The sequence below is a fragment of the Dipodomys merriami genome, unplaced genomic scaffold, assembly GCF_024711535.1.
Source record: "Dipodomys merriami isolate MVZ:Mamm:240054 unplaced genomic scaffold, mDipMer1.0.p SCAF_11, whole genome shotgun sequence".
NCBI classification, from domain to species: domain Eukaryota; kingdom Metazoa; phylum Chordata; class Mammalia; order Rodentia; family Heteromyidae; genus Dipodomys; species Dipodomys merriami.
The window spans coordinates 36,450,377-36,471,339 of NW_027202382.1; the positions used below are offsets into that span (position 1 = coordinate 36,450,377).

At 46.2% G+C, this 20,963-nt stretch overlaps 1 protein-coding gene across 3 annotated transcripts in view; it reads right to left on the minus strand.

Annotated features, from left to right (window-relative positions):
- LOC138820951 (tubulin polyglutamylase TTLL11-like) overlaps nucleotides 1-20,963 on the minus strand; it is a 238,544-nt gene that overhangs the window by 17,472 nt on the left and 200,109 nt on the right. For all 3 annotated transcript variants that reach the window (XM_070012962.1, XM_070012957.1, XM_070012965.1), the window contains one exon: nucleotides 15,176-15,282. In XM_070012962.1, coding sequence (XP_069869063.1) covers nucleotides 15,176-15,282 — 107 coding nt within the window. The remainder of the gene's footprint in view (nucleotides 1-15,175; nucleotides 15,283-20,963) is intronic.

Here is a 20,963-nt window from a genome sequence, read left to right on the forward strand (position 1 = left end):
ATCAGAAATAAAAGAGGAATCAACCCTCTTCTTCTCAGGGACATTAAAAGGATAATAGAGAAAAATTCTGAACAAACTATGTCCATGAATTTGGTAACTTAGATGTAATAGACCAAATTTTTGAAAGACACAATTTACCAAAACAGGATAAACAGATAACCTGAATAAGTTCATTATTTATTAGAGAAATTGAATGAAGAGTTACTATCCCACCCCCCCCCAAATAAACAAAAAGCCCAGACAGTTTTACTGGTGAATTCTACCGAACATTTCAAGAAAGAAAGAATACTGATTCTCTTTAATCACTTCCAGAATATAGCAGCAGAGGGAATACAGATTGTTTGGAAATGGGCTACTTAATCTCCAAATACTTTGGGATTTCCCAAATATCTTTCTTTCTGTAATTTATTTTTAGCTTTAGTCTATTGTGGTCTGAGAGCATGCTCTGTATCATTTCTACTCTTGTAAAACTGTCAAAATATATTTTATGCCCTAGAACAAACTCCATCTTGGTGAACATTCCATATGAACAGAGAAGAATGGATATTCTTTTCTTGTTGGATAATATATTTTAAACATGTCAATTAGATCCAGTTGATTGATGGTACCATTCAGTATCCTTACTATTTTTTTTTTTTTTTTTTTTTTTTTGCCTGCAGGATCTGTCAATTACTGATGGGGGTGTTGAAGTCTTTAACCACAGTGATAGCTGTATCTACTTCTCTTTGTGGTTCTACTGTTTTGCTACATGTATTTTGACACTCTGTTCTTAGGTGCATGTATGTTAAGGATTGTTATGTCTTCTTGAAGAACTGACCTCATTATCATTGCTACCCACCTCTATCTCCAGTAATTTTCCTTATTCTGTGTTTCCTTATTCTGCTTTGTCTGAAATACATACAGCTACTCCTACTTTGTTTTGGTTAGTGTGGAAATGGTCTCTTTCTTCATTGCTTTATCTATGCTTATATCTATTGATGTTTACATTTTATCTATGTTTTTATGTTTAAAATGGCTTTTGTGCAAACAACATACAGTTGGGCTTTGTTTTTCATTCTCTCCACAGGCTCTGTATTTCAACTGATTTATGTAAACCATTAACATTTAAAGTAATTGCTTATGTAATTGGATTAATATCTACCATGATTACAACTTGTTTCTATTCATTACATGTGTTCTTTTTTTTCTCTTTTTAAAAATGTTCTCTTGTTCTGCCTTCTCTGGTTTTAATAGAACACTTTTTTTGTTTTGTTTTGTTTTTGCCAGGACCAGAGTTTGAACTCAGGGCCTTACACTTGCTCTGCTGGTGCTCTTCCATTTGAACCACACTGCCAGGAAGCTTTTTGGTGGTTATGTTGGAGATGGAATCCCAAAGATTTTTCTGCCCAGCTTGGACTTGAAATCCTCTGGATTTCAGCTCCCTGAGCAGCTAATATTACAGCCATGAGCCACCAGCATCCAATTCAATAGACGTTTCATACAATTATATTTTTCTCTCCTTTTTCAGTGCACCAATTATACTTTTCCTCCTCCTCCATTCCTCCTCCTCCGACCTTCACCTCACTTTTTAAGAGATGGGGCCTCACAACTGTTGCCCAGGCTGGCAGTAAACTCCTGAGCTTTCAAGAACTCCTCCTGAGGTCCTGGGACTACAAGTGTATGCAGCATGCCCAGCCCCCCATACTTCTTTTTCCTCTTTTTAAAATTAGTTAGTATTCTAGTTTGGAACATACATATCTAGCTAATAAGTCCACTGTCAAATAACATTGCACCAGAGGAATGAAGAAAATCTAATCTAGGTGACCTTGGGTTTGAGTATTAAATTTTAGATATATCACCAAAAGCAAGGTATGTGAAGAAAAAAACTGGTAAGTTGTACTTTATTAAAATTTAAAGCTTCTGCTCTGAGAAAGATATGACTAAGAAAATGGGGTTGAAGTATAGTTCAATGCAGAGTACTTGGCTAGCATGCACAGGCCCTGGCTTTGAACCCAGTACCATGGGGGTGGGGAATGAAAAATGAAGGGATGAGCCATAGATGAGGAAAGTATTTGAAAAAATAATCTTGATGGAGAACTTATTTCCAAAATATACACCAAAACTCTTAAAACTGAACAATAAGAAAACAGTCCAATTAAGAAATGGATCAAAGAGCTAAACAGATTTCTCACCAGAGAAGTAGTAAAGGAGCTATGGAAAGATGCTCAACGTTGGATGGCTTTAGGGAATTCAAATTAAAATGAAAAGCACCACTATGTTCCTATTAGAATGGTTACATAAAAAAATAACTGCCTAGACCAAGTGACGACAAGGATGTGGCGCATCAGAGACTCATTCATTCCTTGTGGGAATGCAAGTGACACCGACAGCTTGGACAGTTTGGACAGTTTGGCAGTTTGACATTCTCTTGTAAAGCGAACCATAACATTACCATATGCATTAGTCAGGATTCTTCAGAATCACTAGGAGATAGATAGATAGATAGATACATACATACATACATAGATATATAGATAGATACATAGACAGATAAATAGATAGATAGATGAGAGGTGATTTATTAGGGCTATGGGTTGTGCAATTATAGAGAATGGGAAGTCCCACATCAGGACAAGTCTATATCTCAAAGCCTCAGAACCACGGCAATGGTGATGTAGCTCTCAGTTCAAGGCCAAAGGCCTGATAACCTTCTTTGAGGGAAGCATTGTTATTCTGAGGACTCAGGGCAGGAGGGGAGAGAGAGAGAGAGAGAGAGAGAGAGAGAGAGAGAGAGAGAGAGAGAGAGAGAGAGAGAGAGAATATCACCTTTATTCCCACTCAGTTTACTGACTACATGCCAGCCCCAGAGACAATGCATCGTCAGTTCTAAAGACTAAGTATTCCTTTGTCCAGTCAGATGACATCTGAAATTAACCATCTTCCTGGGGTAGGATAGATCTGGGAAAATGCCACATGGGAAACAGGAGCTAGGAATTCTGAGACAAATACTATAGTAATGAACAGCTTGATTAAAAGCTCGTAGGTATTATTTCATTGCTTTCACAGCCAGACCCCCTGAACCCCAGCACCGTAACTTGCTAACATTTATTCTTAAAAAGACTAGGGGGAGGGACAAGCTCCCTTTGATCTTGTCTGCTTGCCCAAATGACTAGCATTTTCTAGAACTGAGCAAGAGTATCTAAGAGAATGGCACAGGCTGGAAAAAGAAATAGGAAGGCAATAAAAAAAGCCTTTGGGAAGACGACTCCTATGGGCATAAAAATTGTAAAAAACAAAACAAAAACACCTATTTGTCCTGAAGGGAACATCTGAGCTCCCCATTCAGGAGTGGGGATTTTTTTCCTGCCAACACAAATAACATCATATGAATAACATAATAATAACATCATACACAATGGTGTAGAGGGGCCATGGGCAGCTGAGAAGAAGCACTGAGAAGCATTCGTGTCTGGCCCCTTATGTACCAAGTGATTCGGCCCATGGGATGTAGAGAGATGCTTGGACACCCATGACATGATGTCCCCAAATGTAGTGAGCTGGCCAGCCTTGAAAAGCTCTGGGCCCCATTCATAAGGCGAGAATGACTAAGCTGCCCAGGTGCAGAACCGAGGGGAGCCCTCCTCGTCAGTGAACTTGGGGCCCAAACACAGCCCACTTTTTCACCATAATTCCAGATGTGAAAGCATACATTGTCCCCGCTACCAGATGTGCCCGCATCCATGTCTGGGCTGAGGACTGATTTTCTCTCTTTTTTTCGCTTTCATAATAAACATTTTTGGTGTCTACCTTGGTATATGCTAACATTCATTTTTTTTGTACCATCATGAACTTGGCGCGCCAGGGCCAGGGGAGGCCTCCTTCTTTGTGGAGACATCCTCTGCTGGAGTGTCACCGGTTTTAGTAACAACAGCATGCCATCCAATAATCATATTCCTGGGTGTGTGCCTAACCGTGCTAACAACTTATGCCCACATAAAACCTGCACATGGATAATTATAGCAGTTTTATTCATGATCGTCAAACCTGGAAGCAACCAAGATATCCTTGGATAAATGACTAGACTAACAATTGGGCCCACCCCATTCAACAGACGATCATTCAGAGATTCAAAAACAAGTGTGGAGGTGTGGATCAAGTGGTAGAGCACCTGCCTAGCAAGTACAAGGTCTTGAGTTCAAACGCCAGTACCTCCAAATAAACAAAGCAAACAAAAAGGGTAAGGCTCCAGCTTCAACCCAAGGTACTTTCAAGAAAACAAGCAGCTGTAATTTAACTATCAACTCACAAAAAAATATTGAGGAACTTAAATGTATACAGCTAAGTGAAAGAAGTCAGTTTGAAATAACATGACATTTTGGAAAAGACAAATGAGAGAGAATAAAAAGATCACAAGTTGCCCTGGGCTCAAGGAGCTGAATATGTAGAGCAGAGAGGGGTGTGTGTGTATGTGTGTGTGTGTGGGGGGGTGTGTGTGGGGTGTGTGTGTGTGTGGTGTGTGTGTGTGTGTGTGTGTGTGTGTGTGTGTGTGTGGTGTGTGTGTGTGTATCCTAGGGCTTGAACTTGAGGTCCGGGTGCTGTCTTTGAGCTTGAGCAGAGATTTTTTGGGGGGAAGGGGGGAGTGGAGTGGAACTGTTCTGTTTGATGCGGTCACGGTGGATATAAATATCATTATACATTTGTCAAAACCCATAGAACAACACAACTTGACTTGTACAACACAAGTTGTAATGAAAACCACATTTCAGTCAATAATAACATAGCAATAATTTGTTCGTTAACTGGAACCAATGTACACTGCCAAACACAAGATGGCATTGTAGGGGAACTAGTGTATGGGGGTGGGGGAATATGTGAGAATTCTCTATACTGTCTGCTTTATGTTCTTGAACAAATAAAGCCTATTCATTTCAATAAGTGTGTGTACAGCTCCTGGTCTGAAAGTGTGGTTTGAGTTTGTGTTGATCACTGGCAGTCATGTTCAAGGGTGTGTTTGAGAAGTTAGGATACTTGGTTCTGATCCAAAACCTGTCATGGGTGGTGCCCCATTCCCCCTCAGCTTTCTCATCCTCCCTTCTTTCTTTTTTGTTTACTGGTGGTACAGGGGATGCACTCAGGGCCTCAGGCCTGTAGGCAGGCACCCTATCACTTGAGCCATGCCTCTAGTCTTTTTTGAAGGTGATTATTTTTTCACTAGGGTCATGTTTCATGCCTGGGCTGGCCTGGACTGGGATCCTCCTATTCATGTTTCCTTGTGTCATAGGGTTGATGGGCACTGGAATGACCAAGCTGTCATGTTTTCCCTGTAGCTGAGGTAACAGGTGCACACCTCCACACCCAGCCACTTGGTGGGGATGGAGTCTCCTGAACCTCTGGACCTTCATCTCCACCTCCTAAGTAGCTAGGATTACAGCCTGAACCAATGCTGTCTCCTTCCCTTTTCCTTCCTTCTTCCCTTCCTTCTTTCTTTTTCTCCTTCTCTCTTCCTGCCTTCCTTTCCCTTCAAAGCCATTTCTATTAACATCCACAAGTCACACAGGGGGATCTCATTGTGACATTTTTACATATGCATACCAGAAGATACCCGATCGAACCCCAGCTGTCGGGCTCCCTTTTCCCCCCTCCCTCTTCTCAGAACAATTTCATGGGATTTCCTTGTTCTACTTTCATACATACAGATGAACTGCTTCAGCCATATTCACTCTTTCTCCTTCCCTGTGAGCCCTCCCCTTCTGCTGGTGTTCAGCCCTCACAACAGAGCCTGTCTCTGTTATTTCTTTTTCACTTTCTTAGTGTGCATTAATTGTACCAGGCTAGTCTCTTTTTACTCAGCTTTACACGGAGGATAAGAGGGATTGCTCCTGTGCACAGCTGGGAGGTCCAGCGAAGTGTTTGTTACAGCCATGCTACGCAAACACTCTGCACATTCCTCTGCCCCTGGCTGGGACTGGAGGAGGCGGGCTTGGGAGTGAGCGCGCCTGCCGCGGTGCTTTCTGGACACATCTTTCATCATCACCCTGTGCTGTGCATGACCAGGAAGTCAACTCTCTCACCAAGCACAGATTTCCCACTCCTGGACTGGGGACATCTTGGGACAGCATGTGTGCTGGCATCTTCATGAGCTGTGAGTTGTCACTGCATGAGAAGTGCAGAACCAAGATGGGGCCCTGATGGCCTGAGAGGTTCAGAAACCTCCTCCCAGCCTTGACTTCTTCCTCTGAAAATGGCATCACAAACTAGACAGAGCTTCCTGGGAATGAGTGAATTCACTAGACAAGAGGGAATGGGAGCCATTTCATAATTTGTAACACATAATCATACACATAGTCTCTCATATACACACACACACACACACACACACACACACACACACACACACACATACACACACACACACATTGGGATTCGTGATGTTGGCAGGAAAAAAAAGGAAAAGGAGCCAATGTGGAAACCAAGAATGTCCTTCCTTATGAAATCCTGCCGATGAGGTGCCTGTCACTAGCCCACTGCAGAGGCCACTTTGGCCTCCAGAGTGAGGCTCTGGAAGGTTCCCAAACGTCAGCACAGGTGTGAAAGTCTGCCAGCTTCTTCTATGAGGCCTGGGGACAGGAAGCAGTCAGGGTAAGGCGTGTGTGTGTGTGTGTGTGTGTGTGTGTGTGTGTGTGTGTGTGTGTGTGTGTGTGTGTGTGTGTGAAAAAAGAAGGTAGCTTTTCTTTCTCCTCTTCTTCCTCCCCCTCCTCCTTCTTCTTTGTGCTGGTATTGGGACTTGAATTCAGGGCCTGGCAGCTGTCCTTTGGCTCTCTTTAGCAAGGCTGTCACTCTACCACTTGAACCACACTTCTACTTCTGGCTTTTTGCTGGCTGAGACAAGAGTCTCAAGAACTTTTTTGTCCAGGGCTGGCTTTGAACTGTGATCCTCAGATCCTCGCCTCCTGTGTAGCTGGGATTACAGGTGTGAGCCACCTGTGCCTGGCAGAAGTCAGCTTTCCTTTCTATTTTTAGGGAGCAGACTGTGGGCAGAGGTCCTGTCCTCTGTATTCCAGATGGCCGAGGATGAGGAAGGCTAGGTACTCAACTGGTTTGGGGTAGTGGGTAGGAGTACAGACGACCTGGGGCACCCCTGGGGTGAGGACACCTCAAAAGAATACAGTCATCACTTTGCAGCCTCAAAGAAGAGCGTCTGGGGTGGGGGAGGGGAGGCTGGCATTTCTGTTGGCTCACTTGCTTTTATTAAAAATACTTCTGATGCCTACTATTTTGTAAGCGTGTAGGGCACACATCCAGAGAAGCCCATCTGACTGCAAGATAATTTCAAGGCTGAAGAATATCGTCGGTGCCAGACACCTCCATGAGGCGCTGCGTGAGCTCAACCCTGCTCTCTGAGGCCCCATCTATCCGGGGCGGGGGGAGGCCATGTATATGTATAAGGGAGGCCTTGCTAAACATTCCAAGTAAAAATACTTTAAAATATTTCAGTATATCTTCAACCAACTACATGTCGGTGGCTGCTTATTCCAGCTGATGAAACGTAGAGGTGTTAGATGATTTGTGTAAGTCGACTGAGGCGATGTGGTTGGGAGATGGTATCTAGACTCAGAGGCTCACAGGATAGCTGGCTGGTATAGCCCAGTGTCTGGTCCATATGACCTGTGTGTCACAGTGCTAGGATGCAGCAAGATCTCTGGTGGAGTCAGTTCAACTTCAGGCCAGAGCTGCAGGCTTGTTTCCTTGTTTCAGTGCCTAATGGGTGCTGTGACTAAGAGGGAGTCCCGGTGGTCAGAGCAGATGAGAAAGGTTGGGGGAGAACGGCCCATTGAGGCAGAGAAGCTGAGCTGTGGGAAGCAAGGGCCTCAGTGGAGGGCTCCCCAGGTGGCCGGCACCCTGGGGTGACAGGGGAGCTGGTAGGGTGATGAATGGCCACAGAGGGACAGGTGTCCGGCTGGAGGGATCCTCATCACTCAGATGTCCTTCCTTGGTCTTGGAACTGTGAGATCAGACACTGCAGGCGGGGTGGCCAGTGGGAGGTTCTTAGTTGAAAGACGATTTCAGAGAGTACCAGAGCCTGCCCTGCTCCAAGGCAGGGAGCATCCCTGCTTCCCAAATCATCAACCCACCGGTGCTTTGTGGGGCCAACTGGAAAGGGAGTGAGAGGGCTGGGACTCTGTCTGGCACCGAGGGGAAGTCAGTTGCCGTCTCGTACCGGCCCCTCTGGCTGGGCTATGATACAGCCCCTTCTTCCTGTCTCTGTGTCCAGGACCTGCAAAGACACGGCAGGAGCAGATGCCCAGGAAACAAATCCCGAAGAAGCCATGCATGAGAGTTACGTGGCCACAGTCACCGCAGCCCAGGCTGTGGGGCACAGGGGCAGAGATGGCTCCAAGATCTCCTGGGATTTGTTTCATTTTTTTTCTATTTTTGGGGGGGTGGAGGGGGCAGGTATCATGATTCACTTGACTTCACAGGTGATGGAAGTTGCACAACTTGCTAGAGGTCATCTAGCTATCAAGTTATTAAACCCAAGTTCAAAACCAGGTTTGTCTGAATCCAGAGCCCGTAGCTTTGAGTAAATTGCTGTTCGAATCAAGGCAGTTTTAGGAAGTGGGACACGAGGCTCAGGTATTCAGACATTAAACTTGTTTTCTGAGTAAAGTGTGTGTGTGTGTGTGTGTGTGTGTTTGGTGGGAAATGGTATAGGAGGGTGATTCTCCAATCCATATCCCCTTCCTTTGTAATCATGTTTCCATTGGTTACTGGGAAAGACCATCAGCATTTTTCCTTTTCTTTCTCTTCATTTGGTTTTTTATTGAGACAAGGCCTCACTGTGTAGCCCATACTGGCCTCAAACCCATAATCTATCTGCTTCAGTCTCCTGAGTTCTGAGATACTGGTGTGTGCTACTATGCCTGGCATAGTTTCTCTCTCAAAACAGGGAAACATCTGGCTGAAAAGTGAACAGAGACCCAGGAACCCCCAGATGTCAGGACTGTGCTAGATGCACCAGATGCCAGGGGGTGGGCTCAGCTCTCCCTTTGTAGGTGAACTCTGGCTCTCACATCGCTGACACAGTGATGTCTTTTATTGCCTGATCTCAATGCTGTCCTCATCTTTCTCCTTCAAAATGTGCGATTCTACGCTGGAAGGAGTTGGAGCAACGTTGCCTTGATAAGAAGAAATCGTGAGTGCAATTTACATGAAATCACTGCATCTCCACAGCCAATTTGTTTCCTCATTTGATTCCGGCCCAGGAGAGGACTACAACACCCCCGTTTTGCTGATAACACCCTCATTTAGTTCTGTGTTCTGATGGAAATTCTAGAATTGGAAATTAAAATCCTTAATTTTTTTTAAATGACAATTTTCCTGGCATGCCAGAGAGTGTGAAATACATATTACTAAGTTCCATCGAGCTCCTGAACAGTCTTTGACATTCGAGAGTGCTGCAGACAGGCCTGTTTAGGGAAGGATGAACTCTGGGTACAGATGAGGTGGGGAGAGGAGAGGAACGCGCTGGGGATGGGAGGGCCATGTGTCAGATGCAGGTTATTCTCAAGTCAAGGTTTGTTTTTTTTGGGGGGTGGTGAGCTTGCGTGTGCTTATTCCATTATTAATAGCTAATTACAAAAGCTAACCGTGTAAGAACTGGCCGGGCAGAGACCATGAAGAAAGGTCTCATGAATGATGCTGATTAATGCAATTTTATGCACCTGAGATCCAACAGAATGCAAAACAAACAACCAAAAACATGGCTGTTTTGAGAGGCTGGGCTGATGTTTAGACTTGGTCCTATGTACACTTTTTCCTAGTTTTGAAATTTCTCCTCATTTTTTTTTCTTCTTGTGCTTGTCCTGGTGCTTAAACTCGGGACCTGGCCATTGTCCCTGAGCTTTCCCCCCCCCCTTTTTCTCAAGACTAGTGTTCTATCACTTTAGCCACTTTTGGCTATTAACTAGAGCTAAAGACTTTGTTTTCCAGGCTGGCTTTGAACCACAATCTTCAGATCTCAGTTTCCTGAGTAGCTAAGATTACAGGTGTGAGCCTCCGGCACCTGGCTTCACTCATCTTTTTTTTTTTTTGGTCAGTCATGGGCCTGGGCACTGTCCCTCAGCAGCTCAGCTCAAGGTGAGTGTTCTACCGCTTGAGCCACAGTGCCACTTCTGGCTTTCTGAGTGGTTTGTTGGAGAGAAAAGTCTCCCGGCCTTTCCTGCCTGGGCTGGCTTTGAATCATGATTCTCAGATCTCAGCCTTCTGAGTAGCTAGGATTACAGGCATGAGTCACCAAGCCTGGCTATCACACTTCTTCTTCTTCTTCTTTTTTTTTTTTTTTTGGTCTGGTCATGGGCCTGAACTCTGGGCCTGGGTGCTGTCCCTCAGCTCTTCAGCTCAAGGCTAGCGCTCTACCACTTGAGCCACAGCGCTACTTCCAGCTTTTTTCTTTTTGCTTATGTGGTGCTGAGGAATCGAACCCAGGGCCTCATGCATGCAAGACAAGCGCTCTACCACTGAGCCGCCTTCCCAGCCCCCATCACACATCTTTTTTAAGGACCACTTTTCTCCTCTATTTCAATAGCAAGGTCCCTCATGCTGGTTATCTTCTTGTTCACAATGGTCTCAAGCATCAGGGATCTGGTGAAACTCTTCTCTGGGTACCAGTTTTGCTGAGTACCAGCGAAGAGTTTAAGGCAGAAGAAAGAGTTGAGGAGAGGATGTGCAAGCACTTAAGACACGGCCGGTGCTGGGGGAGGGGATGATCCTATCTCACTGGGCTGGCTTTTTTTTTGGGGGGGGGGTCTGTCATGGGGCTTAGACTCCGGGCCTGGCAGCTGTCTCTGAGCTCTTCAGCTGAAGGTTAGTGCTCTACTACTTTAAGCCTTAATACCACTTCCAATTTTCTGGTGATTAATTGGAGATAAGAGTCTTGTGGACTTTCCTGCCTGGGCTGCCTTTGAACTGCAATCCTCAGATCTCAGCCTCCTGAGTAGCTAGGATTACAGGCATGGGCCACCAGTGCCCAGCATGGTTGGCATTTTAAACTGAGCAGTCAGAGGCAGGAAGAGGGACCCCATTAACAGAAATTGTGTCTACTTAAGACATGGCTCTCCCACTCAGATTTCCTTGCTTTGAGGGGATCAAATACTCACTGGGTCCTGGGCAAGATGGTTTTGTATGTTGTAGGCCAAATGCAAGGCCCCTGAGGGTATGGAGTACACTGCCAGTGCCCTTTCTGGATAACATGGCATTCCCCCCTTTCAAGAGCTGCGGGTGGATTCTGTCTGTTAACTGACTCTACTCCTCCTCTGTTACTCTCTGCTGGGAGCTCCGGGCATACCTTGGTATGATCATCAACTGCTTGGACTCACATGTGTGACCCAGACCCAGTGGCTATAATGCAAAGGTTTGCACATGAGCTCTGCAGTTAGACCAGTTTTTGTTCAAATCCCAGTGTCCCTGCGACAAGGTTTGGACTCTGCTAATTTTATCTCTTTAAGTCTCAATTCCTCATCTGTCTAATGGTCATAACAATTTTTCTTCTCTCCAATAGTAAATGTCCAGTAAATAGTCTCAATTACACTTTTTTCTTAAGAGGCTAGGATCTGTATGGAATTTATATCTCCTTAGGGCCCAATATTAGATGACATGGTCATTACTTTTTTGTTGAATGAATGATTGGCCTTTGAGAATGAGACCTATGTTCTACCATTCTTCAATGACTTCTTTCTCTTGTTTTTGGCGGTAGTAAATCAATCAAGGGGCCTCTTGCATGCTAAGCCTGGCTTTACCACTGAGCCATACCCAGCTCCAAAGACTCCTTTCTTGTCAGTCTACATAGCTCTAGGAGACAGGGAAGAGGGGGATGGAGGAAGGAAGGAAGGAAGGGAGGGAGGGAGGGAGGGAGGGAGGGAGGGAGGGAGGGAGAAAGGAAGGAAGGAAGGAAAGAAGAAGAGAGAAAGGAAGGAAGGAAGGAAGGAAGGAAAGAAGGAAGGACTCACTCTGGTCTTCTGCTAATGTTTGCCTAAAGCGAGAAGCAACCCAAGCACAGATTGCTTCCACTGCTCTCCAGGTGCTTCCTGAATGGTCCTCATAAGGCATCTGGGTTCTGATACCCCTTCTCCTTACGAGTCAGGGGTGGGAGGCCAGATTGAAAAAGAGACAAGAACTTGGCCCTGGCTGACACCAGCTCTAGTCGGCATGGAGAAGGTTCATTCCTGGCTTTCATGTCTGGTTCTCTTCCTAGACCTCCTAGGCCCTGTTATTTCCTCTCTGTAGCAATGGAGGATGAGGAAAGGGCAGGCAGGAGCTTGGACAAGGCACCTCCACCCCAACGCACACTGTACTTCTGTCCTCCCTGCAGGCCCTGTGCTGGATGGGCTGACTACTTCACTGGCACATCACATTTGTACACATTTATGAAGAATAATGTGATGTTTCAGTACATGTATACATTATGTGATCATCAAACCAGGGCAATTAGCATATCCATCATCTTAAATAGTCGTCGTTCTTTGGTTGTGAAAACATACAAAGTCCTGTTCTCAGCTCTGAAGTTCACAGAGCTTTGATGTTAGCTCACCTTCCTGCCACTGCGTCCGTGCCTCTCACCTCACAAGCCCTGTCCCTTCCTCAGTCATTCAGGTGAACCAGTACTTTCTGGTTGGGCCCTAGACTTGGGGACCGCACCTGTAGTCAGTTGGCAGGAGGTCTGAGTTCAAATCTTGCCTTTGTTACTCACTGGAGATGAGACCTGGAAAGTCACTTTTGCTCTTGGAACCTCCTGTTCCTCATCTGTAACATGAGATTCTATAACACACCTTGAAGCTCTAGTGCAAGAATTAACAGCCCTATGTATGTGTATGAGATAGTCCCCAAATGGTCTATCTGACCCACAATTGCTGCTCCACACAGGAGTAGGTGGTAGAGAGCCGGGGCCCATACATGCTAAAAATAAGTAATCATTTCATTTCCTTAGCCTGATCAGTGCCAGTGGAGAGACCCTGGCAGACCCCAGAATTCCTCATCAGAGCCGACATTGGTGTTTGGTCCCTCTGGGCTCTGCCTGCAGGGAGCTGACAATTCAAGAGGCAAACAAAACAGGGAAAGCGACTCAGAATTAGCAATGGACCAGATGCTCATGCTAGTTTGAAGCAATAAAACATGATAAATAGCTTCCTGCTGCTACTCCTGATCAATTTCAATATTTAATAATTCCACAGCCCCCACCCCACTCCCTCATCTGGCCCCTCCGCGGGCATCCAGCTCACAGAGCAAACACTTCTTGGCTTTCTGAAGGCATCAGCAAAAAGTGACGTCGGCTAATTGTCACATGAGCATGCTGGGTCCTCAAAAACGGTAATTAATCTGGCTGCCTGTCCTGCAGACGCTCCATCTAGTGTCTCTCCTGTTGCCAGGGGAGCTGGAGCTGTGGCCGGAGCTGCTAAGTGCAGAGATGCAACTGGAACACTTGCCTTGTGGAGACTCCACTTGACTGTGGAGATTGTCTGACTTTTGCTTTTGAATGGAAAAAAAAAATAGGGCAGAGAGAGCACTGTGGTCATCTTACTCCAGGACCAATGAGTAGAAAGAAGTGACCTGGAGGGAAAACCCACCTAGGTTGGTGTTTGAATCTGACCTACCAACTACGCCTCTGAGCCTCAGTTTCCTTCTCTGTACCACAATCAGACCTATCTGCGGGAGAATTTCAGGCAATGCTGTACATGTAAAGTGCCTGGCATAACTGACAACTGGCAGCCAACATCACTACAACATCACTACTGCTTTATCTAACTCAGAAAAAGCAGCCATGATGAGCATCAGTGCCCTCCAGGGAGGGGACTCTGTGTCCCAATGTGTGGGCATGGGGCTAGATCTGCTGGGTGTGGCACCAACAGTCAGACAGCCCTGCCCTAGGCATTTCCACCACTGTGTCTACTAATAAGATGAACCAGCTTGCCTGGGTTGCCACGATCCCAAATGCTTTAGGACCCAGTGGTACCGAAGACCTTAAGGCCACTGCAGATGGTGGGTGTCCTGGGGTCATTTTACAGCTGGCACTTTCAAACTGCAGTCAAATGCAACCTGGATCACTCAACCTCTGACTTCACATCCTGTCCCCCAAATCACAGGAACCAGCTGCTACCTGAGGCACACACCCCTTCCCCGCCCCCTCCCCCCCTGCCCCTCTGGGTATTGCTTGTACAGGGAGGTGGCTGGGAGGGGAGAGCGGCACCAGGAGGCTATGGGTCCACTGTCGCTGCATGACCATCACCAACCTGAAGTTTACCCATCTGTGAAACAAGATGCCTGGTGTCTTCCATATTAGGTCATGGCGACACTTAAGGAGAGAATAAGTTCGAAAAAATTTGGTGATTCTGCCATGAGTCATACAAATATCAGCTATTATTATTAGGACTTTTTAACAAAACACCCTTTGTAAGGAGAAAGTTCAGGAACTCCTCGATCCACAGGTATGTACTAATACAACTCTTCCCCACAGAACACTGATGCTCAAGGTCAAATCCTTCAGTGAGCCATTCAAGACCTTCCATCCTTATTCCCACGCCTTCCTGTTCCTTTTGCTCCAGTCCATCTGAGATCGTTGGGGTGGCTTGGGTCCCAACCCCTCACAGGTGTCCACGTTTAGGCTCAGCTATCCCTATGCCCAAGCAGATGATCCTGAAGGTCCTTCTCCAAGTGGCTCTCCCTGGAAAGGGATGAGGAGCTTTCTGCTGGCTTCCTTCTATTTGCTTCTCCCTATCTCAGCACATCTCTCACGATGCCGAGGTCATTTCCCCATGTGGTTCCCACCCCACAGAAAGTTTTTTCCACACCAGAGCCAAGTTCTCTTTAGTCTCTCCAGCACCTGGCTAGCATGTGCTCAGTAAATGTGTGCTGATGGAGAGAGGAAATGAGTGAATAGCTGAGTCTCCCCAAGAGAGATGTAGTCAGTCTTAAGCATAGCCAGAGGGTGCTAATGGTGGGGTTAGAAGGTGGCAGGGGTCGTGCCTTGGTAGCAGACAGTACCCTGGAATTTCAGTTCTACTTAGTTTCTGCAGTGGTGCCCAGAGCAGATCGGATTATCTTCCTTCTTCAGCATCACAGAAGAGTATGCACTCTGCTCCCCCGCCCCCTCCCCTCAGTGCTTCTTGGGCCACATGAGAACCTGGTGGGGGTGACCAGCAGGTACCTGACTCTCGCTGGTCCAGGGTCACAGAGTTCCACCTCCTGGTGATGTCGATGTAGAGAATGTCCACGGCGGCCATGGACAGGCTGCTGCTACTCAGCTTGCAGTTCCTGCAAAGATAGAGAGGATATTACCACGAGAGGGCCAGCTGCCCTGTTCTTTATCTTCTCTGGGGCCTGCCTGTGGACTGAATATCTGTATGCCCCACCCCCAAAATACATAGTGTGAACTCTTCTTCCCCAAGTGAGATTCATTAGGAAGTAGGGACTTTGGGGTGGGTGCAGTAGTCCAGGTCATGTAAGTACAGCCCCACTGGATGGGATTGGTGACTTTTAGGAAGAGATCTGAAAAAGCTCGTATGCTCTGTCTGCTCTTGGCTGCATGAGGATCCAAGTACAAAATGACCATCAGCAAGCCAAGAGACAAGCCTTCACCAGATCTCCCCTTCTCTAAACTAAGAATTGAATGTTTGTTGTTCTGACATTTTGTTTTATTCATGTCAGTGCTAGGATTTGAACTCAAGGCCAGTAGGGTCCCTTAGCTTTTTCTTCTCAAGGCTGATGTTCTACCATTTGGACCATAGCTCCACTTGCAGTTTTTTGGTGATAACTGGAGATAAGTGTCTCATGAACTTTTCTGGCCCTGCTAGCTTTGTAACTTCCTTTCTCAGATCTCAGCCTCCTGAGAAACTGGGATTACAAGTGTGAGCCACCAACGCCTGGCTGCTCTGGCATTTTCTGACACCTGCTCACATGGACTGAGATGATTTATTTTTGCAGGTTGTGTTTCTTGCTTGGAATTGCTAATGAAGAATAGCAGGGAATGCTGAGGGAAAAAAGGCTGAACATATGACCCGGGATTAGATGGTTTGGGTTCCTATAAATTCAGCCATTGGCTTTCTTGGGGCTAAATGGTTTCCTAGAGCAAGGCCATCACCACCACAGGCCTTGAACTACAGGTCTCAGTGCTCTGCCACTGAGAAGCACAAGGCCTGGGTGGCTGATTCCTTCTTGTCTGTGCAGTGGGTGGGCTTTCATAGCACTGTCACTGTTTCAGAGGGACCCACTCTAGAAGAAAATGAGAACACCACGTTTCAGAATATACCCCCTTATACGTGTCTCCATCTTCCTACCCATCAGTCCCTGCACACGTGCACGGCCCCTTCTGCTGGCATCCTGGCAGCTGCAGGTGTCAGGTACAGAGGACCCCTGATGACAGTCCCTCACTGAAGCCATCACGGTGGGGCAGACGCAAGACCCCGGACGCTCACCCGAGGAGGCTCCTGAGGCCGGCGGCAGACAGGCTCCGCATTCCTGTACTTTCCCTGTCTTAATTTTTGTCACCTCAACATTTAACATAAGCTTCAAATCAGCCCTAGGAAACTCACATTTCTGGGGCAGAACAGTATGGCTGAGCCACGCCCCTCTGTGGGGGCTGTGCCAGCCTTATGGTGGGGGAAGTGGGAAGAGGGGGGAGCCCTCGGGAGCCCTCTGTGGGATGCTTTCCTACAGTCACCTAGAAATGTCAGGAGGAGGCAGGGTGCCTCTGAGCTTCAGATGCTTCCCTCAGGAAGTGCAGGGAGACCAAAGTAAGCAGCTTTTCACTCTGATGTCGGCAATGGTGCTCAATGTCCAACCGCAGAGCAGCTCAGATCAAGTGCCCCCCAGCCCCCCAACTCCCACCCCCGCTTTCATTTGGTCTGGAAAGGTGGGCAATCTGGATTGAGATCCTGGCTCCCTCACATTCTCTAGCTGCCTGACTGTAGACTGCTTCCTTACCCCATGACCCTACCCATCTTGGGCCTCCATTTTCTAGTCTTTCTATAATATTACCTTTTATTGAGGGAGTGGAGGCCTGGTACTTGGTAGACCTAAAGCAATCATTCATTCCCTTCCAGATCCTGCTCTCCCTGTCCCTTTTCCTCTCCTGCAGCCAGAGCCACCTGGGCCCTGCAGGCCACCAAGACAAGCATGCAGTGCATAGCACTGACCCATCTGCAGCCCCAGCTAATGAGAAAATGGTGCTTTGATTTCCCATTTGTCATGATCCCCTGTGGGGACAGCTCCCTTAGGAACCAGACAGGTGGGGTGCTGATTGGCAAGCAGAACTGGGCATCCAGAGGCCTTACCCCAAACCTAGGTACACCCCTAATGATGGGGTGGGAGCATACCCAGCATGGAGCCCGGATAATGCCTGGTGCTTCTCATGCTGGCTGGCTTGCCCCCTCCCTTCCTGTCTCCCTCCCTCCCCTTTCTTCCAGTCCAGCCTCATTTCCCAGGCCATCAATTCACATCCTGCTTCCTCCTGGGCTCCGGCTCTATATTTCAATCACAAGTCACCGTGGCAGACTTCAAAGCACATCAATGCACAGTTATTGGAACTCCGTAACAACATGTCAGTGGACGCAGAGTCTTTCACATCACCTGTCACCAAGATGGCTATCTCTATTGGGTTCCACTGGGGATGAGGCTCATGAGCAACTTACAGGGCTAATTGCCATAGCTTCATTAGGAAAAGGCCATGGGTTTTCTCTCATTACAATAGCTGTGTCCTGCAGACTACCTGACCGCCTGTGGGCCTGAGCACTGCCTGGCTGGCTCTGTGGGTTAATGGAACACAAAAAGGTAAACCAAACTGACCACTAGTATGTAGTGACTTTTTGTGACAAGGAGAAAATAGAAGTGTCAAAGCTTTAGCAGGAGCTGTAATTTACCAAAGAGAATTCTCCGTTTATCCCCTTTCCAAGGTAACTCATCCTGCCTAGTGATGCCGGCAAACACTGTTGATCGTAACATCTGTTGCCGGGACAGGGGAGGAGGGTCTGTGCTGGCTGTAGGAAGCAGGAAATGCTTTCAAAGAATTTTGATTCTGTAGGCATTTCTTGGGCACCATCTGTCTTGCAGGCCCTTGCTTGCATGAGCTCTCAGAATCTTTATAACCACTTCATGGGGGAGTGTTGCCCAGTCTCATTTCAGTCAATGGAGTACAAAGCTGAGGACTAGCAGAAAGGCTTGGCCCTGGGGCCAGTAGTTCACACCTGTAATCCTAGCTACTCAGAAGGCTGAGATCTGAGGATCGTGATGTGAAGTCAGCCTAGGAAGAAAAGTCCGTGAGCCTCTTATCTCCAGTTAACTAGCAAAAAGGTAGAAGCAAACTGGGAGAGAGCCAGCGAAAGGATGACATTGTCTAAAAAGAAATGTACTCTTTACCTGACTTAGATGACTGTAATCCCTCTGCATATCACCTTTATAATCACACACACACACACACACACACACACACACACACACACACACACACACACACACACATTGCCAGAAGCACAGCTGTGGCTCAAATGGTAGTTGGGGAACTGTAAGGAGTTACCCAGTCTACGGTCACTGAAGGAACCCCAGAATCAAGACTCCATGTCTCAGGCCTGGGACCATAGGGCTGAGCCTCTAGAGCACTGTTTTGGGCAGCAGGCTCATGGGAAGACAATCAAAATCCAGTGAAGACACCTTCTCCCAGGACGCCCTGTGATCTCCAATTTTCACCCAGGCTCACACAGAGCCACGAGGCCAACGCTCTGGGATGATTCTTTTTCTGATCCATCCACTCAATCAATAGAAAGTCGCTTTCCCCTCCCCTATGTGCAGTCAGCTGTAGTCTGGGCTCAGTGAGCAGGACAGGGATAATGGGTCTTGGGGTAGCACGCCCAGAGGGTTGATGTGATCTGAGGCAGGGAAGAAAGTCAAAGCCTGGCCACTGCTGGATCATGGAGAACAGGTTCCTCTTTTGTCCCAGGATGTAGTTCTTCAAACAGCTCATGAGTAGAGGCTAAATTCTTCAGTGGAGAGGAGTCTAAGAAATATGGTACATGAAAAAGCCAGAAAAACTCCTAGGAAAAGGAGAGGTTGGACATGAACTTGGAACACTCCAGTTTGAAATCAAAGGCATGAGTTTGAATCTTGGCTTTGCCATGTGACCTTGAACAAGTCATGGAAGCTCTTTCATTGGTATAGTGAGACCAAGATTATTCACTGGATAATGTTGTTGTTGTTGTTATTATTATCATCTGATACACTGGGTTTGATCTCAGGAACTCTACCACATATTCAGCCTTTACTATTATTTTTCTAATAGAGTTCCCCCCACCCTTAGGCCAGCCTGGGCTTCCATCTTCCTGTTTATCTTGTCCACATAGCTGGGGTTATAGGTATGCACCATTACACTCAGCCTTTTATTGGTCAAGATGGGGGTCTTACAAACTTTTTGTTTAGGCTGGTGTCAAATCTTGATCCTCTTGAGCTCAGTCTCTTAAGTAGCTAGGCTTACAGGCATGAGCTCTCTTTTCAAGGGTGTTCAGTGTCTAGCACACATGGGAAAGTGGCAGGTGACAGTTTGATCTTTCCTCTGTGATGTAGAATCAGATTGAAAAAATAATTTTTTATCCTTCTATTTGGTTTTTGTTTTTCAGAATTGAAGGTATTTGGGCATATATGATGGGAGAGAATCACAAATCATTCGAGTTCATTAGGAACGCAAGTAAAGAAAGATTTGAGGTGATCATTCCCATTTCCTCTTAACAACTGCTGACATCTCATGGGAAATTTAACAACCACCTTCTCCACTCCATAAAGTTCTATTTATAGAATCCCTTTTATATTCACTTTTCTCTGTGTAAAAATAAGGAAGCATTTTTTTTCCTGGAGAGGTTTCTATAAGGTAAAAACTAACAAATTACCAATATTTATTATAAGACAAAGACAAAGACATGTCATATAAACATATGGAGAAGGAGGGAGATAAACTCTGATTTAAAATGTATCCATTAAAAAATTAGCTTCTATTTAGTTATATTGGGGGATTTCATTGTTACATCTCTATGCATTTTCAGAATGAAAATGTATGTATTTCAAAAGGCCCTGGGTACCTTAGGAAGAGAATCCCACAGCCCTGGAAATGGACTGTCATAGAAGAGGAGATTTTCAAAGTTACTGAGAAGTTAACATCAGAAGGGGAAAGCAATGTTCTAGAATAGAACATTCTAATGTACCGTGTTGCCTCTCAGAGAATAAAATCCCCTACAGCTACCCATAATGAATCATATTAATATCTCCTTATGGTAAAAGGGAGTGGAAAGGCAGAAAGAAAAAGAGAGAGAAGGGGGAAAAAAGTCCTCTAATTCAAAAGGACGCCCCAGGGCAGAGGCCATAAGGGTGACGTGCAGGGATTTGAAAGCAGAACAGTGCAGGTAAAATGGAGGTGCAAGGTGCAGGCAGACTGGCTCCCTTGCTTAGGAAGAAACCGGGTTTGGGCAAACTGTTGAATCCCGGCTGCTGCCACTGAAGATGTAGCACATGCAAATTAACATCAGGTCCCACGTCTACCTGGCTGGCAGAAAGTGTCCTCTGTGAATTACATGGGATGCCCCCCAAATTAGTAATCCAATGGAAGGAGAGGAAAAACGCCTTGCTTCGAAGAACGCTGTCAAGCTGAAGAATCAATTAGATCATTTCTACAATCTAAAGAAAGAAAGAAGCCTCCATACTCCTAAAATTATTCTAAAATCATTTTTAAAACCAGGGGAACAAAAAGAGGCACTAATTCATGGTAATATGTGCTACTATTACATGCCTTCTGAGGAAGTGACACGAGGAACGGGGTAGACAGACCTAAGTCTAGACAAGGGGACGACAGTTCATTATTTCTTGTTTCTCTGTGAGAGGGAAAAGGAGAATATAGACAGGCTGGCATTAGCATAATTCACTCCAAAACTGCTGATCGATGCAGCACATTACGAGGGATG